Source organism: Brassica rapa, chromosome A05 (genome assembly GCF_000309985.2).
Source record: "Brassica rapa cultivar Chiifu-401-42 chromosome A05, CAAS_Brap_v3.01, whole genome shotgun sequence".
NCBI lineage: Eukaryota > Viridiplantae > Streptophyta > Magnoliopsida > Brassicales > Brassicaceae > Brassica > Brassica rapa.
Genome location: NC_024799.2, coordinates 25488859 through 25504821, shown reverse-complemented (window position 1 = coordinate 25504821; position 15963 = coordinate 25488859). Strand labels below are relative to the sequence as shown.

Below are 15963 nucleotides of genomic sequence, written 5' to 3'. Positions count from 1 at the left end.
ATAAATACCATTTGTCTTGATGTGTTTATTATATAAATGTTGGTGTAAACCAACCTTTTAAAACCATCAGCTTTACAAAATTAATCTGGTATAGATTTGTTGGCCCCATGACCGATGTGCATATTTGTATGCATCGCTTATAATTATATATATATATATATATTATTTTTTTTTGAAAAAAGGACTAATAATAATAAAAAAATTATATTATTTTTGTTGATCGGCTAATAAATATTAGTGGTTAATTAATTTTGTTTAATGCTTGGGTCGTCTAATCACTTTCATTGCTATGCAATAACAAAATGAGGTCTATTGACGGGTATTAACAACCATATATATCGTCCAACAAAAAGAAGAAAAAAAATCGTTCACCCAAATTGATTACTGACTATTAGGTTTTTTCTTCCACTATGTCCAGTAATATATATATATATATATATATATATATTTACAGCTATGTCCAGTAATATATTTTCAAGTTTTAAATTATATTTAAAAATAATATTGTATTAATATTGTAGATTTATTTTTACCAATATTCTAATATAAATTTGATTTGATTAAACATAAAATTAAGATAGAAATAATTTTAAAAAATTGTATTTAAGAATAAATATAAATATATATATATATATATATATATATATATATATATATATATATATATATATATATATATATATGTATATTTAAAATTATAATCTTAGGTATGTTTTTATCAATTTATTTTGGTTAAATATATTAAATCAACTTGAATAAAATTAACTAAAAATTTGATAGAACAAATTGTATAACTATCAAAAATTAAGACTAAAAAGTATTTATCAAATTTGTAGATATATAAAAGAATTTAATGATATTACGATTAAAACTTGTAATTTTAAAAAATGCAATTTTTTTTTGAAAAAATTAGTAATCAAAATTTTATAATTATAAAAATAGAATTAAATAGTATTTTAAAATTTGTAATGTAATATGTGAATATATTTATTTTTGTGATGAAGTATGAATTAGTACTATATTTTAAAAAGTTTATTAAAAATATAAATAAATATTAAATATGATGTATGAGTTATTACCATATTTTAAAAATATTTACAAAAAATATAAATTAAAATTAAATGTAATTATCATATTTAACCCTTAAACTTATCATCAATTTTAGTGGACATATAACATTTTTGTGAAAGTGTTTTAAAGAGGACAGGTGGCCTGTATAAGGATTTGACTATGAGATTAATTTTAACAAAAGCTTCAGCAAGTAATTACAATTTCCGCCTTTTATTTCTTATAAATAATTAAAATAAGCTATTTTATATTTTGTGGATAATATACCATGCTGATGACCAGTCTCTATCATATGTGCTCTAATACAAAAAGAGCCCACCAAAAGCTACCATTTACTGAAAATGATATATACTGTTTCCTGTAGAGCGATAAAAACATAGAATTCCACGTGGAGTTACGCATGTTCGTATTCTGAATCTGAAACAAAATCTGCCCTTTCAATTTTTTTTTGTAGTTTTTATTTTAGTATGTGTGGCAATCCATTTTGCTATGGTTCATATTAGTGGGATTAGAATTCGTTTTTATCTGTTAATTTTGATTCGATTAGATCCGAAAAATTTAGAAATCTATAGATCTTCAAAAATAAAAATATTGAAAATAATATCCATTAAAATTAAAGTAAATAATAAATACTGAAGATTTAGATATCCGGTTCGCTCTGACTTTTATACAATAAATATACATTTACATTTAAATATATTTTTCTGTTTTATAAAAAAATTAAATTAATTTTCACTAATTTTTACTTTTTGTTTTATATTATATAAAATATATTTTTTGAAAACAATTTCATATAGTTTTTTTCTAGAATTTGTTTGTACTGAACAAATTGGATAAAAAATCTGTAAATATCCGTAAATATTTGCAAATCAGAAAACTAAATATTCATTAAGTAAAAAGCGAATGACAAATACTCAAAAAATATTATAGTATTTGATCAATGTCCACCCCTAAGTGGAAATTTCAATCTTTACATATGCATTTGTTTTGGTTTGCATGAAGAATTGACAACAAAATAATACATCGGTTAAAGATGTTATGAGCTCTTTTCGTGGATTGCAATCTACTGCGTATATTCTATTTAGATTTCATTTCTGTCAGATCATGTGTGCTATTATATAAATACACATATCATATGTCTTGTCCAGTTGAAGCGTATTATGAAGACCATCAATATCTAATCATATTCCAATATTAGTAGATAATTTAGTTAACTATAGATTACAATATCATAACCTTAGATTAGCAAATGGATTATGACCAAAGTACTCTGTGATAACCTTGTTTAATGTCCTAATACTAGTGGGGGACCTTAATAAAACATCTCTAACGCCAATCATAATGAGTCAATGACTTCTTCTAAATTCTAATTAGCGGTTGCATGATTGCCCCATTCAGTAATTAATTCCCCATATGTATGGATATATATTACATCATGGTAAAGATTTCGATTATACTGCATATTTTTTTCTTCTTGAATAAAACTAAAATGTATGGAAGATTACAGATGGCATAAAAAGGATTGTATTTGTATTTAGTGGCTAAATAAATAAATAAATAGCGAAACTCAACCTGTGTTGAGATTGGGAGGACAAATGAGTATTATTGAAGAGACGAACATCATTCTTTTGTTTGATGTAGAAAAAAAAAATCATTCGCTTGTTCGATATCAAAACAACGTACAAAACATTTGATCATGCATGGGTTGTCCACTTGTCCTATCACTTTCAATTGTGTTCCACAATCCTCACCGTTAAACGTATACACATGCTGACCCCGTAATAATTGAACTTTTTTTTTTTTTTTTTTTTTTTTAACAACTATTTTATTTATATAAAATGTAACATTACATACAAAATAATAAAAATACAACCAAATGTAAATTTAAAATAAAATACAACATAATTAAAATCTGAAGAAATTTAACTTGCTTTTACAAAACAAAAGAAATATTGAAAATTTTCTTTTTGGTAGATTATTGAATTTTCTTTTATTAATAGCCTTGGGCTTGTAATACCCAGCATAACAAAAGAAAGCCCATTTGATAGACTTAGTCTCATATTGTTTCCAAATCATAAGCTTTTATTAATAAGGTGGGCTTGTGAAACCCAACTTAACAGAAGAAATCCCATTTGAGAGACGTCAGGCTAATATTGTTTCAAAATTGTTACAAGCCCATTAGATTAATTTAACCCCAAACGTCTTATTTAATTCAATCCGGTTCCGAGTATTTATCATTAAAATTTAATTTCATTGATGTTTGGGCCCACTCGAGAGCGGGACCCTCCAAAAATAGGCGTATGCCACTTGGCGTGGAGAGCACACGGTATTCTTTAGTAAAAGGCGAAAGAATAGTTCGCTTTGGGCTCACCACATGGCTGCGTGGTTTAGATTCCTAGAAAAGAGCCACTATTTATAAGACAAGTTCTTCTGCCAATTACTCTCAGTTTCCCGATGTGGGAGCTTCAGAATGGCGTTAAAACTCTTCGTCGGATAATGGGCCTGTAATGAGCTTTGGGCTTTAAACATAAACCTGATGTTTTCTTTAAAAAATAAATAGAATGAAAACCCAATAAACTGATCTTCATGAAAACAATGAAACTGACAAAATTTTCATTTCAAGGAACCTAGCAAATTCGTGACAAAAATAAAAATAAAAGGAACCTAGCAATTATTTTACTTTTTTTTGGGTAAAAGCCTAGCAATTATATTTATCATATTCTTTCACACAAACTTATAACTTACTTGTTTTCTTCAAATCTGATGAAATCTCTATTCTTGTTTTTTACAGATTAAACTATTAAACATAATATTTGTATCTCAAAGAATAATGCTTTCTAAAAATTAATGTTCATTCCTGACAGATCAGGTTACATACAAAATTAAGTATTTAGTAAAAGATACAATCTGATTTTGTGAATGTCATCATATGAGTCATGAGTGTGTATTTGTGAAAAAAAGGCAATTTGGGTTATGGCATATTCCATGAGATTATCCTAAATTCCAAGCATATTCACATAAGACTCCCCCGATTCAATCATTATCTGCTTCCACTTATATTTGTATATGATTTTTAATCACTTTCTTTACACCATATATTATTACGCCTTTACACCATTAATATATTTAGCTTTTTTGTTCTTCTGCAATTTAATTGTAAAATCCTTGAAAGAAATTCCTTCGGTCCTTCCACAGCCTATACCTGGAGTCTTTAATTTAAACTTATACATTGTCGAATTTTTCATATTATTATTATGTATAATTCCGCATGCAATATTTTATAAATACAAAATTAATATCTGTATATGATAAAACATATCATCTTGCATCAGTCTATTGTACAAATGGAATATCCTCTAGAAATAACATTAGCAAACATGATATATATTGGTTCATTGTTACAAAAAGTTCTAACTTTTAAAAATAAAATAAAAAGAGAAAAGTGGAAAGAACACTATAGTTTTAGTAAGTTGGGTTTTTGGAGTATTTTAAAATGTCTTCATGACCATAGACAAGCAGAAAGAACACACTATAAAACCCCTGGAAAGCCTCCACCGTTGAAACCTTCACTTACTTTGGCACAACACCACCAATCAAAGGTGGATGGCCATCCCCTAAGGTGAAGAAGAGAAAAACCTCTGAATCTAGAGGTTTAATTTATATCTTTAAGGGATGGCTTAAATACAACAAAAAAAAAAGAGGAGGCTATTAAGTGATTTTGTGTTCTTGTAAGGAAAGTGTTTTAAGATATGGATCATCGAAGATTGCAGAAGGCTGACGATGAAGAGGGAGGTGATTCAGACAGAGAGTTTTGTTTATCTTCCTCTAGAAATTGGGCAACTTCTAACCTTTGGCAAGCTTCGGATCCCCTCGGAATCAGCAGATTATGAGTATACTTTGTAATACTCTCTCTTTCTTTTTCATGCTTTCTCCCTTTGATATATTTTGTTTATCTTCATCATGTCTGTGTTGTATCCAGTCCCATATGTTCTTTGTGTGAGGAATAAAAGAATATTAGAGCATGTCCAATGGGGATCCTTAGCAAAAAATCCTTAACAAAAAAATATTATAATAATATATGGGACCCATTAAATTTAAGAGTTTGTGCCAAATTAATCCTTAGCTAAGGATCAGATTTGTTACTGTGCGCGGATCCCACCTGCCACGTGGGATCCCGCGATTAGTTCCTCCCTTTTTATATTTTTTAGCTAAAAAATAAAATAAAAATAATAAAATAATTTAAAAAACTTACCTTGGTTAGGATTTGAGATAGACTGTCACAATAGTTGGTGAAAACAGCGTTTTTGGTATAAAATATATTTTTAAATCAAATCTTCTAAAGCTGGTTTCCAAACATATGATGAGAGATTATAGATGTAAAACATGAAATTCCCAAAGTCTTAAAAAAAACTGGTAACCACGTTGTAATTTCTTTTAGCATTTGTCATATTTATGTTACTTGGTTAAAAAAAATCCATCGAGATACAACTCATATAAATTTTCAAATATATTTTTGAAAATTTTAGTTTCATCCAATTGTCAGAATGCTATACACAAATTATCACTTTCAGTACTTCAAGTTTAAATTGATAACTAGATCTCGATCCGCGCAACCGCGCGAGTTTTTGTTTTCATTTATTTTTATATAAATATTTTATTTTCAATTCTAAATGGGTATATATTATAATATATATATGTATCTATCAATTTTTAAAACATAATAAGTTTACGGTATATTTTTTTCATTGAATAGATTGTTTCAAACTTTCACATGTATTTGTATCTTCTTCTATATATATATTTTTTGGATTTTTATTTTATTATTAAAATCGTAACTATATATATAAAGATTATTAAAATATTGTTTTATTGTCATATTCAAAGATATTGTAAAATTTCATAAATTTAGAAAGTTTTTTAAAAATAAAACTTTTCGTTTCTTAGATTTATATTATCGAGTAAATAATTAAACATTTAGTTTTGTTTAATTTTTAAAATGAACTATATAGTTTAAAATTTGTTTTCATTGGTTTAAGGTAGTAAAGATTAATCATTGTTAGATAATATGATTTTTGTTATTTAAAAAAATCTTTATAATTTTAAAAGTTAACATCGACAAATATTTAAATATTTAACATATAGAGATATAGTATTACAACATTAAATTATATCTATTTAATTTATAAATCCAATAGATCATCTATTATTTAAATTTAATTATTGATAACCCAATAAAAAATTTTGGTATGCCCAAAATTTAAATGATAAGATTAAAGATTAAATGTAACATGACGTTTTAGGAATATGTTCATTTTTAAAAAAAAATCACACATGAATCAAAGTTGTGACTTCTGTTTTAATATATAAGATATATTAGAAGTTAGTCACTTAACTGAAATATGATTTACATAACAAGGAAAACATATTGCAAGAAGTTTATGATGTGTAAAAAAGAATATTGTAATTTTACATTTACAAGAATCAACAAAATTAAGAAAGCAAAAACATGTGGCATTACACATAATGAGAAACATATATAGCAGAGGACCACTAATTTCAAATGACCTTTAACCAAATGTTAAAATCATCCAACTCTAGTAGTTGTTTTCATATTTAGGGGTGTCACACATGGGGGTGGTATAATAAAATGGCCCGACTACAAACTTCACTAGATTCTTGAAAACCATGAACGGCTGAACTAGCTTCTCTCCGGTTTGACCATTGCCAAAATCGGTCGGAATACCACATGACTGGTCAGCAGGAGACACGAGCCGGACATTACAAAGATTAGGCTTGAGATTCTTTCCGCCGTAGAGGACTTTGTCGACGATAAGATCGAACTGGCCTCTTTCATCGGTCTTGTCGCTGCCATAGTATCTCACTCTTTCCCTCTCGTCCATACAAGTGATTGATACCACAGCCCCTAAAAGATACAAAATGGAACGATTTTTGGTTACTAATCCGGTTTTGAGTATCTTCAGACCGGGGTATGAGTTAACCGGTTTATCAAAGTCATCAAATCCGATTAGAGAGGCAATGTGGGGAAATATATCTCGATTCATACAACTCCGAATAGATACATATATACAAATTTGGATTTATCGAAAGCAGTTAATACCTTTGATGGGTTCAGAGCCGTTGATCCATTGGTCGTAGTTAAGAGTCAATCTTGGCACATCACTTTCCCGGTGACGTGAATCACATCTCCGTCGTTAGCTGCTGCGGTCTTGGCTATTTGACTCACATAATTTAACAGAAACAGTATCTCTATGAGCAGAACCAGTGTCGTGATCCTCTGCGCCATGGCAACCTCTCTCGATTCTTTTTTTTGGGCTGGATGTTTTTGAGATTGTGCTCATGATGTAAAAAAGACTAGGTATATATATAATCGTTTTATATAATATAAATTGAGACATTTTGGTTATGGGGGAGGGAATGTTATATGTGTGGAAGGGCACTACCTCCAGACGTGCGGTCCATTTAGTATTGTGATCTCAATTATTTTCTATTATTGTAAAGCTTTAAATCAGGAAGTCATTTTTAACATACGTGTAAAACAGATAATGACTGTGATAAAATATTAGACCAAATTGTAAAACAAGAAAATGTTGACATTAGGAAGCATTGGTGGTCAGTACTGTTGGTGGTTAAGGCAGCTATGGGAGCTGCACTCTCTTCACATGTCAGCAGCATCAACATCTTCTCTGACTCGAAGAACCTCATTTCACTCTTGAAGACTCAAGAACATGATGTAGTATTGAAAAACGTTCTCCATGACATTCGTTTTATGGCTCGCTCTTTTACGTCTATCTCTTTTCATTTTATCCCGCGTTTAGTAAATGTTCAAGCTGACTCAGCAGCTTTATTTTCGATTACTTCCTCTGCTACTAGTGCTGCATGAACCTTGGTTTGTTTTAATCTATGTTTGCTCAAAAAAAAATGTTGACATTGGGTTTTACAATTGCACAAAATACAAATATATGGCACTTAGCATGCAAAATATAGAGGTCGAAATTTTTCTATCACTAATAATTTTTGGATGCAAGGGCAATACCATGACTCAAGAGAAGCCTTCCATGTGAATTATGTCAACGACTTCGCTAAAATTGTTTGGTGTGCCTTCATGTAAGCTAGCAAAGTTTTTATAATAATAAAACACAATCCATATAGTTGAGTTGACATATATAGATATATATGACATGTAAGAAAAGGCATGTGTATGTGAGTGTATCACCAACTCTTTACAATTTATCAAACTTGTATCCCATATGTAGAATTTTCATACCTATAAACTATTATCGACGAATGTTCAACTCGAATAATACCTTACTCTCTAGTCTCCATTAACCAATTTCAGATATTATTCACATGTTTTTAAAACAGAAAATGTTTATAAATTCTTTTTTGAACATTTAAATATATTTACGAGTTGATTAGTATTTTAACTCGTTCAAGCTTAACTAGTGGTATAATATATCCTTAAGTTGACCAATTTTTTTTCCTTCATCAACGTTTTATTAAATCTCCTTTGGTAATTGTCATCACTATATAAAGCCTAAAAAGACGTTGACAAGAGGGTAACGAAACTATTAAATTTCCAAAGGTCTCTCCTCCTTCAACTTATCCCCGCCACATATGTACTTCTTCCTCCTCTTTTCTCTCCACGTTTTCTCCTTTAACACTACGAAAGACACACACACAAACAAACAAAGAAGCTTTTTGGTCTGAATCTGATACTATATTACACACACACACAAAAAGAAAGCAAGCAAGCAAGCAATGGAGTCTCTAAAACTATTCATCTCTCTCTTTCTCGTCTCATTCTCTTCTTGGTTAATAGGTAATTATACATTTATATGCGTTGTTCAAAAAAAAATACTATATATGTAAAGTTCTTGATCACATAAATCGATTCCCCGAAATCCATTACAATAAATTTTTAAAAATATTTTGAAGGTGTTGAATCGGACCATTTTCAGCATAACAACATGAAGCGTATGAGACCGAATAGGTTGTTCGTGTTCGGAGATTCATATGCAGATACGGGAAACATAAGGAAGTCCCTAGCCGATTCCTGGAAAATGCCTTACGGCGTCAGTTTTCCTGGAAAGCCCTCCGGTCGTTTCTCCGACGGCCGCATCGCCACCGATTTTCTCGGTTCTCTCTCTCTCTATCTCGTTTTTTGTCACAACTAATGTGGAATGGATGGTGCATGCATGTGGTCGGCCACTAGTTTCAACACACTAACAAACACGTAATTTTGGGATCAAACCATTTTATTTTGTTAGGTTAATTAGATATTTAGACTAACTACCTAATTAAAAAGGAAAATTACGAGTGACTGTAACCAAACCAGCTATCAAAATTCTGACGTGGAAATTTTATGAGTGATATTAGGACTTTTACTCAAATTTTCTTACACCAAACTTTTGTGTGCAGCAAGATACTTGAGGATAAAGTCACCGATTCCGTACACGTGGAAGAATTACGCGGGAAAGGAACGGCTGTTATACGGAATGAATTACGCGTACGGAGGGACAGGAGTGTTCAAGACTTTCAATAATCCATTGCCAAACATGACAACTCAGATTGATTATTTCCAAAAAGTCCTCGCTTCCGGCAACATCTACTCTCCGTCCGACCTCCACACCTCTCTTGCCCTCGTCAGCAACGCTGGCAACGACTACGGCACTTTCATTCTCCAAAAACGTCCCATGACCGTAAGAAAAAACATCATATATGCGTTTGCATTTACTAGGCCAAACTAAAAAGAAGATTTCTATATTTAAAATTTTAAAACACTATTTTATACTTAGAAAAAAAATAGTGGACTAGAAATCGTAAAGCATAAATACAAATATAATAGCATCTCAAAAGCACTTTAAAAAAAAATAGAGTAACTCCATAATCGAGTTGAGTTTTCTATTACACTTTTTAAAGTGAAAATAGAGTAATAAGTAAAAGTTTACTGAGTTTGCATGTTTTAAAATATTTTTAATAAGAAAGTGGAAACATTGTTTTTAGAAAAAAGTTTGAAGGTACCCACAAAAAAATTATAATTTAACATGTAAACATAATAAGAAATTAATTATATCTTCTTCTTTTTTTTGGCTAAAAAAAGGAAATTATATCTTGCAGGAGTTCCCGGGATTCATCAAGAAAGTTGTTGATCAAACCGAAGTAAACTTGAGACGCATCCACAAGTTGGGAGTAAAGAAGATAGCAATAGCTTCACTGCAGCCACTCGGATGTCTCCCTAGCAAAACCACCTCTAGTTCATTCAAACATTGCAACGCATCAGATAACGCATTAGTGAAACTTCACAATACTTTGTTGCGTAGAACCGTGGCGAAGCTCAACAATGAGACCAAACCTTCCACTTTCGTCATTCTTGATCTCTACAAGGCCTTCTTGACTGTCCTCAAGAACAAAAGAGCGGAACCTGGTAAATTCAAAAAAGAAAATGTTAGAGAAATATTGTTTTTTTTTATAAATTCCTATATCGATTTTACGAGTTTTTTGAATTAGGGGTTACGAGGTTTGTGAACCCATTGAAACCGTGTTGTGTCGGGATTACAAGCAATGACTCGTGCTCAAACGTGGACAAGAAGGGTGAGAAGAAGTATACAATTTGCAAAGATCCAAAGACTTCCTTCTTTTGGGATGTCTTTCATCCGACAGAAGAAGGGTGGAGATCCGTTTACTCAGTTTTACGCGAAAACCTCAAAGCCGTTTTGATTTAAAAGTAAGACTTAATGTTCTTATTGATGTCTCGATTTTTCACTCACTTGTGTTTGTAACTAACATTTGTTTCTGCTTGTGTTCGTATTACAGAGAGTTTCAAGTCAAGCTCACTGGTTCAAGTCTCAACAAGAGCAGCTGGTCCAATATAGACCGTCAAATAAAAACAATGTTTATAAGATGTGGAATCTTCCTTTATCATGCAAGCTGTTCTTGAATTGATACATGAGACTTCTGTTCGGAATAAAATTAGTTAGAAAGTGACATTATCAGTGTATTTAGAGTCATGTAATATAGCCTGGTTCTTCCTTGGCTACAGAGCTATATCGCTACACAATGATATTTAATGCAATGATTGGACCGATAAAAATGTATCAGATGAAAATTCTTGATATATAGACAAAACACCACATACTTTATTGAGTTGCAGATTCATATGAAATCAAACTTATATAATGTATTAAACATAAATAGACATGATGAAAACTATAGAATATGAGGTATAGTATCACCAAAGATACCACAAAGTCTTCTCATGATATTTTCGGTAGATGGATATCTCGGTTTGTAGTTCATTTCTTTATATCGGCCGCATCTCTACATTCTCCGACCCTTTAGTACGCATGAGGCCACAGAAAAGTTTCGATCGCAATAGCTCGCTTCTCATGGAGAGTACTAGTGTCGTGGAAAGCAATGAGTCCGTAGTCTGAGAGAAGCAAATCAAGTCTCCACTCTTCCATCTTCTCGTAATCATCCTTTGTGTATTTTGGGTAATGCAACGGCATCTTAAACCCACTGCTTGATCCTCCGTTTCTGTCAAATTTCTCCATGCTTTCTTGCTTGGAGGCATGGCTAATGAGAAAGTTAAGAAGCAAGCTCACTTTCCCCATTTTTTTCCTCTTTTTTTTTGTGTATGATTGATTTGTGTTGCTTATGCGTTTATACAGAGAGAGCTGTGAGGTTACGTGAAGAGAAAGGAATGACACATTACAATTTACATAGATGGCAGCTATTTGGTATTACTTTTTATTCTAACTACCATTTATACTATACAATATCTATTTACGCCACCTCACTAGTTTGATTAAGAAAGAAATATGTGAATGATTTGGGTATCAATAATTGAAATTATTCTTTTAAACTAAAACATACCGAATAAATATCAAAACGGAAAACAATACCGAAAATGGAAAAATCATATTAGATGTATATAAACACCAATAAAATTTGGAATATGCAAATTAATAAGCAAGCAGCGTTTGGTGAAGAGTCCCGTAAAAATAGCATCTTATTCAGTAACGAATGGAATAGCGTGCGTCTTTAATGAAAACTAAAGAGTGAGATATACGTAATTATTATTACTATTTTCTACTAAAATTTCGATTTATTCATTATTTATTTATTTCATTTGTCTGTATTTCCTTTATTATAAGCCTAGTGCTATGCATTTCTTTGGTTTATATTTTTAGCATGTTCCACAAGGCGGGCTTAATAGTAAATTATTTAATTATTAAAGGTCTTTTGAAAAGTTAAAGCTACAAATTAAAAAGACATGGATGTTGTAGGCATTAGACTGTTGTTCTAAATGGACTTGTTGAAATCTTGATGATATATCGAATATGATAATACGTTTATAAAGACGAATTATGATGTTACAATCAAAGAAATAAATATTAGAAATAACCTTTAAATGCGTGATTACACTACTACATGTCTGAACTATAATCGCAGGACAACAAAACACATGGTCTATGTGCTTCCTCCGCTTGAGCGCATAACTGCATAAGAGCCGCCCGTTCAGGTAATCATCCCCCAAAAAGCGAGCCTTACCCTTGTTGGAAACTGGCTATAATGTTATATCAGCATATAGTACTACTATATACCACAAATCGAGAAGTTGAACAATGAAAATGAACTTAACATGTTCATGATGCTGGGCAAATTAACCAGCCCTTTCCTTAGTACTTCTAGGTTGAGTTTCTACACGAATTTGATCGTCATAGCCGAAACCAAGTTAACATATCGCAATGTTGACCAATGAAATGAGTTTTTAGTACAGCTATAGCTTGAATGCCTTGTTGTTTTTTTTTCAGGAACTGGATGATAAACAGACTGTTGTAGTCAGCGGTCACCATGGAAACTACACATCGATGGCTTGAGACTGATCATCGATGAAAGCGGTGGATACAATTATAAACCTTTGGCTGCAATCGTCTTTTCTTCTAAGAAAGATCATCCGCGACAGCGATATCTTTTCCACCTAAAGTTTTCATGTTCTGGTACTTTCTAAGAATTTCATCAGCTGCTTTTTTGCTAAATTATAAATATCACTAGTAGTCTAGTAGTTAAATGAAAGGTTTGTCTTTACAAGTAAAGATTTTTACAAACTGTTTTCTTGGCAAAAATTGGATAAAAGACAAGAAAGACAGTAGATGGTAGATTGGGAGGTTATGTCATCTAGTCCACATATCCATTAGACCCAGCGGCGAAGGTAGAAACAAAATCTACCAGAGTCAAAACTATATACATATAAATTTATTGAAAGATTTACAATTACCCATCATCAAGTGTGCTAAACCATTAAATCTGGACAAATTAATGAATGTATATTGCAGCTATATGCTTATATTAAGTAAAAAATTAGAATTGACAGGGGCCAGTTAATCCACATGCCTCTTCATTGGCTCCGCCATTTAGACCTGAAAATTTTCTCTTGTTCTAACTGGCAGTGATGGTGCTGAGATAAGAGTTATGCTGTTGTAGAGCACATTGTTGCGCTGTCTCATCAGCTGCCCCAACTTCAAATGTTCAGCTTATTGAACTTTGGCTCATCGAATATTCTATCATACTATAAGTAACAGCCTTTCTTCATCTAGTACGTACTGTGGTGTTGAGTTGTGTAATAAAATTAATTTAGATGATAAAAGAGTTTTTTTTTTTTCATTTTTCTTTTGGTAAACGTTAAGGGCAATTGTCAATAATAGCACATTTGAAGTTTATGTCTCAAAAATAGCACTAGAAGGAGAAAGTCACAAAAATGACATTTATTAAAGGGTAAAATATACCTAATACAGTAATACCACTGGTTTAAAATTAAATAAACAAATAAAAATAAATAAAATAAAAATGAAAAAAAAAAAAGAATTTTTTTTTTATAGTTTCAGATTATATGTTTTCAGATTCGAAATTTTTCGAATTTTTTTTTCGAATTTTTTTTTATTTTTTTTTTCAAATTTTCTTTTTATAATTTAAAAATACTTTTTGAAACTGTTTTTAAAATTTTTATTTTTTATTTTAGTATTTTTTTTTATAAAATTTTAAACTCTAATTCCAAAACTCCATCCCTTAACTCTAAACTCTAAGGTTTGGATTAATTAATCCAATAAGTATAAATATATATTTACCTCTTTAATAAAACCTATTTTTGTGATTTTGAACCTTGAGTGTTACTTTGGGAACATAAACTTGGTTTGATGCTATCATAGTATTTTTCTCCAAACATTAATGATTAAAAATTTAAAAACAAGTAGCCACCACCACACCTGCTAGCAAACAAAACAAGTGCATTATCATTTCAACAAAACAGAGAGCAATGTCGCAAAAACCACGGACGGTGATATGCGTCGGAGACATCCATGGATACATCACCAAGCTCACCAACCTCTGGCTCAACCTCCAATCCGCCCTCGACCCATCACAATTCACCTCAGCCCTCGTCATCTTCCTCGGCGACTACTGCGACCGCGGACCGGAGACGCGTAAAGTCATCGACTTTCTGATCTCTCTCCCGGAGAAACACCCGGAGCAAACCCACGTCTTTCTCGCCGGGAACCACGACTTCGCCTTCGCGGCGTTTCTGGGTTTGCTGCCGCGTCCTTGGGACGGATCCGAGCTGAAGGAGACGTGGAGGGAGTACGAGGAGAGCGAGGAGAGGGAAGGTTGGTATAAAGGCGAAGGCTTTGAGGAGATGCATCTCCAAGGGAGGAGGTGGGCTGGTAAGATTAAGGCTCAGTTCAATTCCGTGAAAGGGATGGCTTATAAAGGATCTATTTATGATGCTGGGACTACTTTTGAATCTTATGGTGTTCCTCATGGATCTTCTGGTAAAAGATTCTCTCTGGTTGTAGTTTGTAACTAATTGTTTTGGTTTTGAAACTTTTGTTTTAATTTTGTAGATTTGATGAAGGCTGTGCCAGAGAGTCACAAGAAGTTCTTGACCAATATGGTTTGGGTCCATGAAGAGGTATGAAAAGTAGTTTGAGTGTGTGTATAAAGCTATAAAGAGTGGAACTTTGGGCTTAGTGATCGAATCTTTTGCAACCCTTTAGAGATTTACAGTTACAGCCAAGCTAAGATATTATTTGGAGGAAAAAATTGGTAGTAATTTTATTTTGTTGATTCTATTGCAGGATGATGTTTGTGTAGAGACCGAGGAAGGGGTAAAGCGTTGTAAGTTGATTGCTGTACATGCTGGTTTGGAGAAAGGGGACAGCGTTGAAGAACAACTAAAGCTGTTGAGAGCTAAAGACACGAGCATTTCGAAAGTACCGTATCTTAGCGGTCGGAGGAACGTTTGGGACATCCCACAGGTGAAAAGATTGAAAAGAAACCAACTTTTTTGGGTGTTAGGATCTTTCTAGTTTTGTAATCTGTTTGTATGCTTTTGTGTTTGTCTGAAATGTTTTTTTTTTGTTTTTGTTTTTGCAGGAGCTGGATGATAAAGAGACTGTTTTAGTTAGCGGGCATCATGGGAAACTTCATATGGATGGTCTGAGATTGATCATCGATGAAGGGGGTGGATACCCGGAAAAGCCTGTGGCTGCGATTGTTCTTCCTTCTAAGATGATTATCCGAGACACTGATAATGTTTCTAGCTGAGTTTCTTTTGTTCAATCCATTGTGATCAAGGTATACTTGCATAGTTGCATTCCCAGAAAGAATTAATAAGAGGTTTCAGTTTTAACAAACGTTTACAAAGAAAAATTCTCAAAAGTAGCGAGTCTAGTGACCTCTCACAGGTCAGAGGAAAAACAACATAATGGGCCTACGAACGTTCAAAAGCCCAATCATTAGAACTTATTTCTACTTTAACTTCGCAATTCAGGAAAGCCCTATGAAGAAGGGTGGGTGATACGCCCTTGTGCAACCCATGGA

General features: G+C 31.9%; 4 protein-coding genes and 1 non-coding gene across 5 annotated transcripts; 2 read left to right on the top strand and 3 right to left on the bottom strand.

Moving 5' to 3' along the window:
* Nucleotides 1-3330: 3330 nt before the first annotated feature.
* LOC117134491 lies at nucleotides 3331-3448 on the bottom strand. Its single transcript, XR_004458676.1, has one exon. It is a non-coding gene; the product is annotated as a U5 spliceosomal RNA (small nuclear RNA).
* Nucleotides 3449-6503: 3055 nt separating this feature from the next.
* LOC103870503 lies at nucleotides 6504-8406 on the bottom strand. Its single transcript, XM_009148636.3, is given in 3 exon segments — nucleotides 6504-6991; nucleotides 7187-7234; nucleotides 7237-8406. Coding segments are annotated over 3 exon segments (513 nt in total). The 5' UTR covers nucleotides 7373-8406; the 3' UTR covers nucleotides 6504-6662.
* A 254-nt stretch (nucleotides 8407-8660) lies between these two features.
* LOC103870502 (GDSL esterase/lipase At3g09930) lies at nucleotides 8661-11086 on the top strand. The gene is made up of 6 exons (XM_009148635.3): nucleotides 8661-8908; nucleotides 9025-9225; nucleotides 9508-9788; nucleotides 10207-10513; nucleotides 10597-10813; nucleotides 10903-11086. Exons 1-5 carry the CDS (start codon nucleotides 8848-8850, stop codon nucleotides 10809-10811), a joined length of 1065 nt encoding a protein of 354 aa, XP_009146883.1. The 5' UTR covers nucleotides 8661-8847; the 3' UTR covers nucleotides 10812-10813; nucleotides 10903-11086.
* Nucleotides 11087-11203: 117 nt separating this feature from the next.
* LOC103870501 lies at nucleotides 11204-11816 on the bottom strand. Its single transcript, XM_009148634.2, has one exon. The coding sequence runs from the start codon at nucleotides 11697-11699 to the stop codon at nucleotides 11424-11426; it is 276 nt and encodes a 91-aa protein (XP_009146882.1). The 5' UTR covers nucleotides 11700-11816; the 3' UTR covers nucleotides 11204-11423.
* Nucleotides 11817-14331: 2515 nt separating this feature from the next.
* LOC103870500 (tyrosine-protein phosphatase RLPH2) lies at nucleotides 14332-15778 on the top strand. Its single transcript, XM_009148633.3, has 4 exons — nucleotides 14332-14912; nucleotides 14985-15052; nucleotides 15219-15398; nucleotides 15517-15778. The coding sequence occupies exons 1-4, from the start codon at nucleotides 14402-14404 to the stop codon at nucleotides 15685-15687; spliced, it is 930 nt and encodes a 309-aa protein (XP_009146881.1). The 5' UTR covers nucleotides 14332-14401; the 3' UTR covers nucleotides 15688-15778.
* The last annotated feature ends 185 nt before the right edge of the window (nucleotides 15779-15963 follow it).

What these genes read in the sequence shown, in the direction of transcription:
- LOC103870502 (XM_009148635.3), top strand. Translation starts at nt 8,848, where the DNA reads ATGGAGTCTCTAAAACTATTCATCTCTCTCTTTCTCGTCTCATTCTCT. An exon ending in TCCAAAAACGTCCCATGACC is followed by an intron (nt 9,789 to 10,206) that starts GTAAGAAAAAAC and finishes TATATCTTGCAG; the next exon opens with GAGTTCCCGGGATTCATCAA. An exon ending in GAACAAAAGAGCGGAACCTG is followed by an intron (nt 10,514 to 10,596) that starts GTAAATTCAAAA and finishes TTTTTGAATTAG; the next exon opens with GGGTTACGAGGTTTGTGAAC.
- LOC103870501 (XM_009148634.2), bottom strand. Translation starts at nt 11,699, where the DNA reads ATGGGGAAAGTGAGCTTGCTTCTTAACTTTCTCATTAGCCATGCCTCC.
- LOC103870500 (XM_009148633.3), top strand. Translation starts at nt 14,402, where the DNA reads ATGTCGCAAAAACCACGGACGGTGATATGCGTCGGAGACATCCATGGA. An exon ending in TGTTCCTCATGGATCTTCTG is followed by an intron (nt 14,913 to 14,984) that starts GTAAAAGATTCT and finishes TTAATTTTGTAG; the next exon opens with ATTTGATGAAGGCTGTGCCA. An exon ending in ACGTTTGGGACATCCCACAG is followed by an intron (nt 15,399 to 15,516) that starts GTGAAAAGATTG and finishes TTGTTTTTGCAG; the next exon opens with GAGCTGGATGATAAAGAGAC.